The sequence below is a fragment of the Crinia signifera genome, chromosome 4 (assembly GCF_055691185.1).
Source record: "Crinia signifera chromosome 4, ASM5569118v1, whole genome shotgun sequence".
NCBI lineage: Eukaryota > Metazoa > Chordata > Amphibia > Anura > Myobatrachidae > Crinia > Crinia signifera.
In genome coordinates this window covers 80,801,054-80,814,549 of record NC_139220.1, presented here as the reverse complement: position 1 = coordinate 80,814,549, position 13,496 = coordinate 80,801,054, and the positions used below count along the sequence as shown (strand labels likewise).

Below are 13,496 nucleotides of genomic sequence, written 5' to 3'. Positions count from 1 at the left end.
GGGAAAAACCCAGGTAAATACCTGGGTCGAAGTCCCGGAACTTTAGACCCGTGTTGACCCTTTCAGACAGAAGAAAAACCCGGGTCGACACGGCAAGAGCAGGGAAATTCCCGGGTCTTTTTTTCTGTCTGAAAGGGGTATAAGTATACAATTTACCCTAAACACTTCTGAAGCTGGCCAAACATCAGAAGGACCAGCTTCTGATCCGGATAATGTCACGATTTCCCCACCAGCTTCCCAGACACACGATAGATCTTATGTGTGACATTTCACATAAGATCTATTGTAAGATCTGCAACTCTCAGGATCCTGGTCGTTAGCCGCATCTTCAGATCTTATATGCAGCACATAAGATCACAGGATCTACGTCATGACCCACAGGACTGCGCATCGTACCTAAACACTTCACGATTTGAACAAAAACAACACACAATGCATAGCTCAACATGTCAAAATTGTGGGTTCGGGCCTGAAATCGATCTAATGTATGGCCAGCTTTAGTTTACTCCTTGCCGTAGGAAAGTTCCCTTAGCCTCCTCACTCACCTATTAAATAAAAGACTGTGACTTGGGATAAAGCAGAAATTTGCGCTGGGTCCGATTGGGCATAGAGCAGGAAAATGATCTGACAGGTAAAAGGCAGGAAGGAGTTGGGCGCCACGCGTGAAGATCCACTGAAACAAACTTTGCCCATCACGATATGGAAATGATAAGATTATTTTAGGAACTTATTTTCTCTTGTGTAAGCATTAAGAGCAACGTGTGACCTCTCATGCATAAAACAAATTATTTAGTTTTTTGAGATATATGCTTGGCCCCAGCACCAAAAAGGTTGTGAAGAAGTTGCCATGCTCAGTTTAAAACATTGCATTATTATGAAGAGTACATGATCATGCCATTTGTGGGCATGAGTAACATAGTTACATAGTAGTTAAGGCTGAATAAAGACATGCGTCCATCGAGTTCAACCTTGGTTAGCATGTATGATCTATAATTAGCTACATCCCTTACTATACATAATGTATTCTGATATATTTAAAGACAGATTATGATTATTGTTTGTACCCTGGATGTTTTTACCCAATAGACTGTTTGTCCAACCTTATTTTAAATGTATTTATTGTGTTTGCTGACACCACCTCTCCAGGAAGAGAGTTACACAATTTTACTGACCGTAAAGTTTTTTTCTTCTAAGGGAACAAAATCGTTCCTCTAATCTGAACCCATGCCCACATGTCCTAAAGTCCTTCCTTACAGTAAAAATTCCTTATATTGGCCCCTGATATATTTGTACATGTTAGCATGTCCCCCCTTAAACGTCTCTTCTCTAGAGTAAACAGTCCCAATTTGTTCAATCTGTCCTCGTAGCTTAAATTCTCCAACCTTTTATTAAATTTGTTGCCTTTCTTTGGACTTTTTCCAGTTATATGATGTTCTTTTTGTAGTGCTGGGACCAGAATTTTACTCCGTATTCTAGATGAGATCTAACCAATTCTTTGAAGAGTGGCATAATTACATTTGGGTCTTTAGTTTCCATGCCCCTCTTTATGCATGCTAGTATCCTGTTGGCCTTATTTGTTGCTACATGACACTGATAACTACACCACTGTTTGTTATCATTTTGATACTTTCACAGTTTTGATTTACCCAGCACCACCCCGCTTAAGTTATAACTAGCATATTGGTTATGTTTCCCAAGATGCATAACCTTGTATTTATCCACATTGAACCTCATTTTCCACTTTTTTGCCCACTCATCTAGTTTATTAAGATCGTTCTGAAGTGTGAAGACATCCTCGATTGTTGTAATTACTCTGCTCAGTTTCATTAATAAATATGTTAAATAAAGGGCCCTAGCACCGACCCCTGTGGCACTCCACTTAGTACTGGTATCATACTTGATACTGCACCGTCAATGCACTACTCCACTCTCTATTCTCTATTCTGCAGCCAATTTCCTACCCATATGCCCCGGGTCCCAAATCCTGCAGTTTATTTGTTTTTGGGTTTGCTGTGCAACAGCCAAGAGGGTAACAAGTAAACAGGTTAACAGTATACAATATAAACAATACAATCAGGTGTGAACATGCACAGTCATACATAAAGTTATGCCATGGGGACACAGTGTTAAATTATGTGCAGAGGGTTATGGCGTGACTAGACAGTGAGCGCCCATGAATCAATTATGTGTGTTTTGAATTGTTATTTGTACTAACTAGACCATTGTAATATCACTACATACCTACGTCATCCATATATGGACTATGGGCGCTGCAGGCTGCTGAGCTGACAGACGACTGAGGCAGCAGTGAGCGCATAGCTGGTCCCGCCCTGCACATATCTAATGAGCGGAGACCCAGTGCAGTGCATATTGAATGAGCGGGTCCCCGCCCCGTGCAGATGTAATGAGCGGGTCCCGCTCATTAAATATGCACGGGGCGGGGACCCACTCATTCAATATGCACTGCACTGGGTCTCCGCTCATTAGATATGCATGAATCGCGACCAGCTCAGCGCTCACTGCTGCCTGGGTCGCCTCTCAGCTCAGCAGCCTGTGGCGCCCATAGTCCATGGCCTCGCCCCTTCTTTGGGGGGGGGGGGAATTCTTTTGGGCAGGGGGGAGAAAAATCTCTAGCTACGCCAGTGCTCTAGTTATGTGAATTTAAAACACAGCGTTGTAGTGCAGGCAGTGATAAGAAAATAATAAGAAATAAGCTTAAGTGATGGTTTCAAGAGTCTTTTTAAAGTTGAAAGTTGTGCCCTTCATTTAATTTGGCATTTTACCATGGCTTCTCTGCTTTGTATAAAGACACCAATTCCTGAATACAGGCTGCTCTAGTTCCACTTGTCACTGCAGGCAATTACAGTAACTGTGCCCAGAAATAATAATTGGCTACTCGGCTTTACATAGAAACACAGGTTCCCCTAATATCACTTGTCCCTGCAGGCTTCCAAACAGTGTATTCTCCTTGATTCTGCCTATTTGTAGCTCATTATGGCCCTTATTCTGATTCACTCACAAAGGCATATTCCTTCTCAAATGGACAAAACCATGTGCACTGTAGGGTGGCAGATGTAACCTGTGCAGAGAGAATAAGATTTGGGTGGGGTTTTACTTCAAAGTGAGAACTATATTGCAGTGTAAAAAATAAAGCAGCCAGTATTTACCCTGCACAGAAACAAAATAATTTCTAATTCTCTCGGTACTTGCAGCCAGGGCCGGCTCTACCATTAGGCAGCTTTAGGCAGCTGCCTAGGGTGCCAGGATCTGGTCTACCTATCAAAATATCAAGGATGCTGATGAGGATCTTTGTTGTACTTAATGCAGGTGTCTGCTGTGGAACTTCTAAGACCTCACCTCCATACTTTCCCTTGAGGCATACTTCCCTACTTTGCTGCTGCCTCCTCCTCCTTGTGGATGGCAAAGGGTGGCCTCCAGAGAAAGCAGGGAATGTCCACTTTCCTAAGGGGCTGGGTGGTCCAATCAATACAAGAAAGCCCCTTGGCATTTGGAAATGTTAGGCAAATATGCCTTAAGGGGTTGGAAAGTGCGTATGGGTACAGAAAAACATACACATATTCTGATATATTGGGCCTCAGTACCTAGTGAGAAATCTAGCACTGTGTCTAGGGATGCCACTATCTGGGAACGGCACCAGAGATATTACCAGTGCACTAATTCAGACATGGCTATTTGGGTACAGAGCAAAGACTAGGGGTCCGGGTGTAATATAATATTGTGCCTAGTGGCCCACTGACTCTTTAATCTGCTCATGGACCTGTATAAAGAGTTTTAAGAAGTTCTGCTAGCAGACAGCCACCTATCAATGTGTTTGGTTTCTTACTCAACATTATCATCAATGTCATGGAAGGCATAGCTGTTAGTAAGAAGGGGGCTGACAGGATTGGAGGATATCACTTTTCATGTTTAAATTTTTTCAAAGCATTCAATGAAAGTAATAAATGTCAATTAAAATGCTTCAATTATAGGCAACAGAAAGTGAAATGGGAGATGTGGACCTCACAGGGTTGCCAGAAGCTCCTGTGGATTCTGAAGATGAAGAGGAGGAAGATGAAGACATTGACAGAACATCGGACACATTGTTGGGTCGAGATATTGTACGAGAATGCCTTGAGAAAGATCCTGCAGACCGAACAGATGATGACATTGGTACTATATAGAGATGATGTTCTGTTTAACTTGTTTTGCAAAGAACAAAATGCATGTTTTAGGAGAATGTTATATACCACTCATAGGGGGTTATTCAGGTTGATTCGCAGCCTTGCGAGTCCACCAAACCCCGCCCGGCGAACGACCGCCCCCCCCCCCCCCCCGCCGCCCCGTCAAAGTGCGGCTTCGCCCGAACAGCTGCGAATGGATGTTTTGCATAAACATCCATTCGCATCATGGCTCGGGTAACCACCCACATCTTTCGATGGTCACTGGCCATTGAATGATGCTTAGCGTGCACGCCTATAAAAGTGACTTTTCAGTCACTTACATTTGTGTGCATGCTGGCGTGGATATGGGCGGGCAGCTGACATCCGGTGATGTCAGCTACCCGCCCCCCACACCCGTGTCACTGCCTCATTACCATGAGAACGCCCAGCATTCTCATGGGAACGCCCATGGAACGCTGGGCATTCCCATATTGTAATGGGGCAGCCCGGCGCCCCCCGCCCATCTCCGCCCCCCCCACGCCGCCATGGGTGCGTGCACCCGGCGAACCGAAAGGTCACCATGGGTGCACGCACCATACAACCTGCACATGCGCAGATACCCACCTGCGCAGACGCGCAACATGAGATCTGAATAAGGTCCATAGATGGTTAACTACAAACTGGTAAACTTCAGGGAAGCGTCAAGACATAAGCCTGGTACACACTGGAGCGAAGGGCAATCGTTCTGAAATCCCCGCCAGCCTAGGTCCTCCGTATATTCTGGAGCGATGCTATTGAATGATGGAACAATCAGACTTTCATTAACATGCGCGTTTTCACTATGTTTTATGTGCAACGTATCAAACCTAGGACCGTCACATGCAACTGTGGGAGCACGCATATCACACATACACACTGAGCAATATGCACGATATGCCGGTCTGATCCATCCAACCAGACAGCATATTGCCCATTGTGTTCCCATCCTTAGGACACTAGGCTTTTGGACTTGAATTATACATTATTAATGCCAATGTCTAGTACACATTCATTGGTGCCCCATATGCAGTTATGTATGCGATGTATGAGATGTAGGATGGTTGGTATCAAGCCTCAGAGAGAGAGAGAAATGAGGAGCAGTGGGTCAAAGTAACCAATCAGCTCCTAGATGTTTTTTCTTAGAATGTATTATTTTAATTTGGTCTATGTCCAAAGCTGGCAGTAAAAACAGAAATCAGGACATGATGCATACAAAAAATACAAAGGTAAAAAGTCCCAAGGCGCAAACAACCGAATCTTCAGCCAAGTCCAAGAAAGAAGGGTCACCACTCAACCCTATGTAGATGCGACTGGTTTGGAAGGATGGACCGGGGGCGATGATTGGCTGTCCACACAGTTATCCAGTGATGTCAAGAGGATATGAAAACAGAAAAAATATATATATATGCGTCAGCATGAGTTCTGTGTGATGGGTAGAAATGGGGGTGCACTCAAAGGGTGGGTGGCTAGAGGCGTACCCTCACTCACGATTAAAAGAGCAGATATGTGCATATAAAGGTATCTTTACAGCCTATTCGGACTTCACCACTGGTGCAACTTCTAGGAGTATATGATGCGTACCCCTCACTCACGATTAAAAGGTGGGTATGTGCATATAAAGGTATCTTTACAACCTAATAAGGATTCACCCCAGGTGTAACTTCCGTGAGTATATGATGCGTACCCTACTCACAAATGAATGTGTAGTCATAAACGCATCAAGGTATCTTTTTTTGGTTGGTGAGGGGTTTTCTATTCCTGGCAATCAGTTCCTCCTGTCCACAGAGCATAGAAACCAAAAAAAGGAATGTACCTCTCTTAGTGTTGAGGAAGACAGGTTGTCCTGTCGAAACGCGTTGGCAGGAGAGGAGCTTGCTGTTTATTGCTGGGATCCACCACTTGTTCATGGATACTGATTGGGGTATAAGGCCAATACCCCAGTCACAAGGTACCGGACTATTCCATCTTGTGTATCCCAGTTTATGATTTGCATTTTTTTATGAATAAAACTATCAACATTAAGAGAGGTACATTCCTTTTTTTGGTTTCTATGCTCTGTGGACGGGAGGAACTGATTGCCAGGAATAGAAAACCCCTCACCAACCAAAAAAAGATACCTTGATGCGTTTATGACTACACATTCATTTGTGAGTAGGGTACGCATCGTATACTCACGGAAGTTACACCTGAGGTAAATCCTTATTAGGTTGTAAAGATACCTTTATATGCACATACCCACCTTTTAATCGTGAGTGAGGGGTACGCATCATATACTCCTAGAAGTTGCACCAGTGGTGAAGTCCGAATAGGCTGTAAAGATACCTTTATATGCACATATCTGCTCTTTTAATCGTGAGTGAGGGTACGCCTCTAGCCACCCACCCTTTGAGTGCACCCCCATTTCTACCCATCACACAGAACTCATGCTGACGCATATATATATTTTTTCTGTTTTCATATCCTCTTGACATCACTGGATAACTGTGTGGACAGCCAATCATCGCCCCCGGTCCATCCTTCCAGGACATGATGCATAGTTTAGCAACTGCTGAAAAAAAAGATAATAAAAACATGGCAATAATAAGTGGTTGTATGTATGTGTGTATCTATGTATACGTATGAGGGCTTATTATTCTACAAAATTATTCTACAAAACAATGGCCTTCATGATAACAAGGTTTTTTTCAACTTTATCTAGATACTTTCTAAGTTCCACCAAGATCATCTATATTGCTAATCAAGGCATCAGCTCTGTAGAATTGGGTTTATAATTTGCCATTGCATTGACATTAGCAAATATGCACTGCACTTATTGTACAACTATACACTTATACGACCATAACGCTAATATACATTTTTAGATTTATAGGTGGATGGATTATATGGATAATATTTCTCTATTTTACCTATTGTTATTGTGTAATGAAAGTAGCTATGATGTACTCAATAGATTATTTGTGTTATGCTGCAATTATCTTCTGCTTTTACAGAGCAACTAATGGCATTTATGCATCAACTGCCTGCCTTTGTCAACATGACTTTGTCTGTGAGAAGAAAGCTTTGCTCAGTGATGGTATTTGAAGTAGTGGAACAAGTTGGTGCTATTATTCTCTATGATGGTCAAGAAGTAAGTAATCACATAATAGCATGATATGATTTGATTAGAGAATAATGAACAATATTTTGATATAATGACCATGTACTGTAATACTGTACAGTCCAATTTCTACTCACAAATACTGAGCAGTCACATGGATAGCCATATTTTATATCTTATTTTACATGTAGGCCACAGCGCATAGTACAGAAACAGGGGGGTATTCAATCCTGGGTCACCACTGTGGATTTGTCCCGACAGCCGTGATCCTGGCCCGTTTTTATTTTGCTCGACATCATATCGCCAGGTGGGATTCAATGTCCCGCTTGGTGATCGCGAAAAGGGGGTGTGTCTGCTTAAACGTCCTTGGATGGTCGAGATTCGGCCAATGAATTCACCACCGTGATCGACAAAACGGGCCCGACAGCATTTAAAGTCGGCCCGTTCTGTTGAGCTGCCTCTTCCATGCTGTCAGGCAAGACAGTATTGAATAGATGCCCGCCGCTATTTCCCCCAATAGCGTCAGAGATTGAATACCCCCCTATGCATGGTTGGACCAATTAAGTACTAAAATAAATTGGATTACCATACATGCCGTTGTTTAGCCAGTCCCACACTGTATAGATTCCATAGCAATAACTGTAATTTCACCTGCTTTTATGATGTGGTAATTTAGTACCACAACCATGAGACACTAGTATGTCTTTGCAAGTTTTGCCACCATAAATAGGTAAAGCCTATTTTTTTTTTGGTATTCAATTCTATGTATAGACTAAAGGTCAGAAACTATTTTGGGAGTCAAATTTTTCTTTGTATGTGTTGTATATATTATTCCAGCCTTTCCCAGTGCTGGTGGATTGGGCCCATATCACAAAACGTCATTATGAACATTTATGTGTTCTCTATTTAGCTGGACTCCTGGTATGTCATTCTGAATGGCACCATTGAGATCACCCACTCCGACGGAAGGACTGAAAACCTCTGCATGGGAAATAGTTTTGGGATAAATCCATCTTTACATAAGCAATATATGAATGGTGTCATAAAAACAAAAGTGGATGACTGTCAGGTACGTTAGCGCCATAGCAGCTTGTTACCATTATTGTATTATCTTTATACTGTTAACTTACAAAATAACATTTACAAAAGTTGCACCTACTGATGCCAAAGACCGATTGTTATAAACATTATTAACAAAATACCAATGACAGCTTGGTTAACTGTCCGGCTTGCCGATAATACAAATAGCAGCAAATGCTGAAAGTTATTATTGTATATTACTTTAATCATCATTGTCTTCATTATTATTCTTGTAAAGTAGATTTATATGGCACTGTAGTTCTCTGCAGCACTGACCAATAGGGAAAACATAAATAAAACAGCAACAATACAAGGTAAAGAAATTAGATGCAGAAATGATAACAGCGCTGGAAGGGGTGTGCTACGAGAGAGCTTACATTCTAATTGGTAGAGGGCATAGTTGAAGCAAGAGAAATAATTTGAGATCTGTGAATATTTGGACATATGTGAGGGCACATTAGTGGACATATGTGAGGGCACATTAGTCGGGCACACTTCCTGACTTCCTGGCAGACTTTCCAGACAGGTTGGTTGCAGGAAAGTGGGCAGGTCGGTGGGCATGAGTGTGCCATTGTAATCCAACTACACCAGGGGTGGGCAATAAATGGCCCTCCTGCTGTTGATAAACTACACATCCCAGCATGCTTTGCATCAGTTTCAGCATGACCAAATATCAAAACTAAGGCAAAGCATGCTGGGATGTGTAGTTCATCAACAGCTGGGGGCCAGCCCTGCACTGCACAGTGCTAAGATTACCAGCATTTCAAGTAGGGGTGGGACCACATTAATGCAATTCAGAGAGCAATGCTGTAGACTGATCCAGCTGATTCAGACCTGTATAGGTCAAGTATGTACACATTATAATCCTATAATGCAAACATTGTGCGGAATCTGCTCTAAGGAACAGTAAGCAGACACACTGCTAATTACAAACAGAACTGCATATATTGCTCTATAAAGGCTTTAAGCAGTTGGACTGACAGCTTGAACCCTGTAGGGCCCATGTGCCCATTCTCAGATGCAATGTGTGTGTGTGTGTGTGTATGTGTGTGTGTGACCCTTTTGATACTTCTCAGATTGTAAATCCATTCTCTGTCAGCTTGTTACATTACACATCAGAGGCGGAACTAGCATTGGTGCAGCAGATGCATTGCACCAGGGCCCCTGAAGACTAAGGGGCCCATTGCTCCCCAAACCAGCAATTACTTATTGGGTTGGGGTAGAGGAGGGAACCTAAATTATATTTTTGCACCTGGGCCTGCCACACACAAGTTCCACCCCTGTTACACATAGTAGCATGTGGTCGAGGTTCCTTCACCTTTTAAAGTAGAATTTGTGTTTTTCTCTACTTAGACCTAAGGTACTGGAATTTCAGCTGTGTTCTTTGAGATGTTGCTGGTGGTTTTTACAAGACAAAGGGCCTTATTCTGGTTGAGGCAGTCCGTTCCGAATTCTTTCGGACGGTGACTTTTAGCTAACTGCGCATGCGTAAGCAACACAATGCGCATGTGCAACGCTGTGTCTCCGCAACTTGTTCTCAACAATACAGTCTACAAATGCCCACCGAACTCTCGGGAAAGATGGGCGTAATATGGGCATCATGTGGGCATGTATAAGGGTGCGGTTTTAAGGTGGGCAAAACTGGGCGTTAATGTGGTCATAGACGTGGGAGTGCACGAACTGTGGTAGGCGTGCATTCGAACCAGACACCGAGCGCAAGCGAACCAACACGGCAGAAATCTACTGTGAAAACAAGCAGCTTTCACTTCTCGGAAGGCAATGGTTCATGCGCTAGGTATTCGGATCGCCCAATTAGTTTGCCCGCACCTTAAATACTCGCAGCTGAGCACAATACAATCCAGTCCTCTGGTCATTACTGATTAAACTAATTAAACACTTTCCACAGGTTCAATTGGAACCACTAAGACAGGTAAAGGTGCAACAATGAACTAATAAAATTTAACATGATGTAAGGGTTAATCTGAATAGTTAAGTGTCAATTAGGAAGTAATTGATTACAAATATAAATAATATATATGTTAGGGGGTACCATAATTGGTGTGTAATATGGATGAAGCATGATTTCCGAATAGATTTGTGAGGTGCCAACTCGGTGCGTAGGGTCAGCTTCCCGCCCGTTCGGACGCAGTAGGACCGTGCTGAATCTTTGAGTTCCGACGGCGCACACGGGCGTGTGGATGCAGTCTGAAGACACTCCCTCTTCTTTGAAAGTCCGTCCGAACAGATGCGGGCGACATGTAGGCGTGTGTTCTTTGAAGGTCCGGCATGCGTTGCGTTCGGTCATTTCCGAACGAACGCGCGTCCGAAAGAGTGAACTAGAATAAGGTGTGAATGATAGAATATCTAATTTCTGAAGTCTTAAGATTCCATAGTGGTGTATGGTCCCTGGTTACCTTTTTGCTTGCTTGGTTGTTTCTGTGGACATACTGCATATTAGGGATGGCCATCGACCATGGATGTTTAGAAATCATTGATGGTTTATGGCTGATGTCGAATAGTTTTGACATCGATGGGGGAGAACCAGGTGGTTTCCCACCATCGATGTCAGGCTTAACTGAATAGTTTATTTTTTATTTTTTCATTAAGAGGCTGGGACACGGAGCATAGCTCCGTCTTGAACAAACGTGAAGCCCCGCCCCTGTGTTTTGATTGGCCCACAGGCCAATCTTTCAAACCAAATGGATGACCATCGATATGTAAAAACATCAATGTCATCCATTGCATACTTATACACCATCGATGGCCTGGTGCCCTTTTGCCATCGATGGCAACCATCGAAGACAAAGGCAACAATGGCCTACTGCATACTGCATTTATTGAGAGATTTACTTTGTTGGACTTTATGGTGGCTGTGCTCTTCCAGGTACAAAGTGTGCGGAGTGCGGTGTTGCAAATATAGGATGACAAAAATGATGTCAGCGGTTCTTGTTCACTCAAGTTGTAGGCTACTTATGTGTTATGTGGTTCTTTTTGGTTTAGAATTTGTAGTGGTAAATTGGTTCTTTTTTTCATTTATAGTTCTACTTTATTGGTGTTTATAGCATTTTAGAAGTTCTTTTTTTAGGTTTTAGTTGCACAATTTAAATTTGTAAGATTTATATCCTTTGTATTTCGGGTGCTCTGCTCCTGCAGTATATGCTGTACAGTCTTGTGAAATCGCTCTTACCTTCTGCTAAATTATGCCTGAGGTTTTAAAGTCTAGCCTGTAGTTTTTCTAAAAGAAAAAGATGATTGGTGAACTAGAGAAAATAAAATTTACCTAGTGTATAATAATAATAATAATAATAATAATAACAACCAGATTATATGCCAACCATGACAGTGTACTCTCATTGGTGACTGCATAGGATAAGCAGTGCCCTGGCACTGTCAGAGCAGCAGTAGCATTGTGTTAGTTGTTAATCATATCTCCCAGTGTTAGTTACTTACAACAAAGCATTTTAGTTGTATACTAACACTGGAACAAATGTGCAGTATGTAAATCCCAAAGCACTGTCCTGTAAACCTTAAGATTTACCAACACCAACACCAACAAAGTGAACAGAATGAACACATTGGAATAATTATTTTTGTTCTTTTCTTGAACTCCATGTAACTGGCATTGGGGTACAGGAACATTCATAAAGACTGATCAATAGCAGATAAAGTTTCTTTATTCGGGTAGCAGTCAATTTACCAACGGACGTTTCACCAGCTGTCGATATACTGACATGGTCAATATAGAGACATTCATTATGCTGACATGGTTAATTGATCGACATAGTCAAATGCAGACATTTAAGATGCCGACATGTCAACATGAGTTTTCAAGCAATTTTAGCCCCCAAAAAAGACTTGATCATACGTTATCATCCCAGTGGACCTGGAGGGGGAATATAATAGTTTACCGAGCACAGCGAGGCACCATGCCCGAAGCACGAAGAGCACAGTGAGCCAGGCAAGGGGACACGGTACACTTAGGCAGTGTCCATGCTGGCCTACATCAACAAAAAATCACAGATACACTGTCGGTCTGATGTCGGTCAATTGAACATGTTGGCACAATGAATGTCTTTATATTGACTTTGTCTGTATTTTGACTGTTGGACAATAGGTGTCGACATAATGACAGTCCATAAAACGTCCCTTGAGAAATCATACTGAACTCCTTTCTTCACTCCCTTTAGTGTTACACGTTACCGGTAACTCTTGTACTGTTTAGCTGGAGAAAACAGGAAGTTTTCTCAGATGGTGAATTGTCAGCAAATACACTTCATGTTTTACATGCATATTTTTAGGAAATGACAAATTAGCTGTTTTCTCAGTTGTGTTTTATCTCTGAAATGTTCTATTTTGTATTTTCGTAAAGAATTTAGAAGGAAATCATGGGCGATCTATTATTACGTGAATGGTCTCTTTTAAACTACATACGTCCTGCACTAGTACGTGGAGATATATTTATGTACTGTAGATTTCTTAAATGTCCTCATGTTTTTCTGGGACAGTTTGTATGCATAGCACAGCAAGACTACTGGAGGATATTGAACCATGTGGAGAAGAATACCCACAAAGTTAAAGTAAAAGGAGAGATTGTGATGGTTAATGAGCATCGGGAATTGGATCGTAGCGGCACCAGGAAAGGACACATTGTGATACAGGTAGGAAGGCAGCGTTGTGTATAAAATACACGCTGTACCAATGTTTATTCTTCATATTATATGTAATAGAAATGTTTCTAAATATGCATAGTGAGATATATATATATATCTAGATATATATATCTATATATATAGATATATATATATCTATATATATATATATATATATATATATATATATATATACATACATACTATATATGAGAAAGATAATACATAAGCCTATAATAGAGGCTAATACCAAATTTACATGCTTTATAAGTCATGCTTTATAAGTTTATTAGTTTTATAAGTTACCCCTGACTGACACATTTGTTAATATTTGACAAATATGACTCAAACAGAGATTCTACCATTATATATAAATAAAATAAAATGTTCCATAAATATTACGCCACTTGCAGTCTCTGAATGATTTCTCATTTTCACTCATAACCAATGTAACAATGGGGCAGATGTATT

At 41.7% G+C, this 13,496-nt stretch overlaps 1 protein-coding gene across 4 annotated transcripts in view; it reads left to right on the top strand.

Annotated features, from left to right (window-relative positions):
- The window catches only part of RAPGEF6 (Rap guanine nucleotide exchange factor 6), a 139,245-nt gene that overhangs the window by 22,651 nt on the left and 103,098 nt on the right, over positions 1–13,496 (top strand). For all 4 annotated transcript variants that reach the window (XM_083181897.1, XM_083181895.1, XM_083181896.1 and 1 more), the window contains exons 3-6: positions 3,990–4,170; positions 7,190–7,326; positions 8,207–8,365; positions 12,882–13,034. In XM_083181897.1, the coding sequence (XP_083038023.1) occupies positions 3,990–4,170; positions 7,190–7,326; positions 8,207–8,365; positions 12,882–13,034 (630 nt within the window). The remainder of the gene's footprint in view (positions 1–3,989; positions 4,171–7,189; positions 7,327–8,206; positions 8,366–12,881; positions 13,035–13,496) is intronic.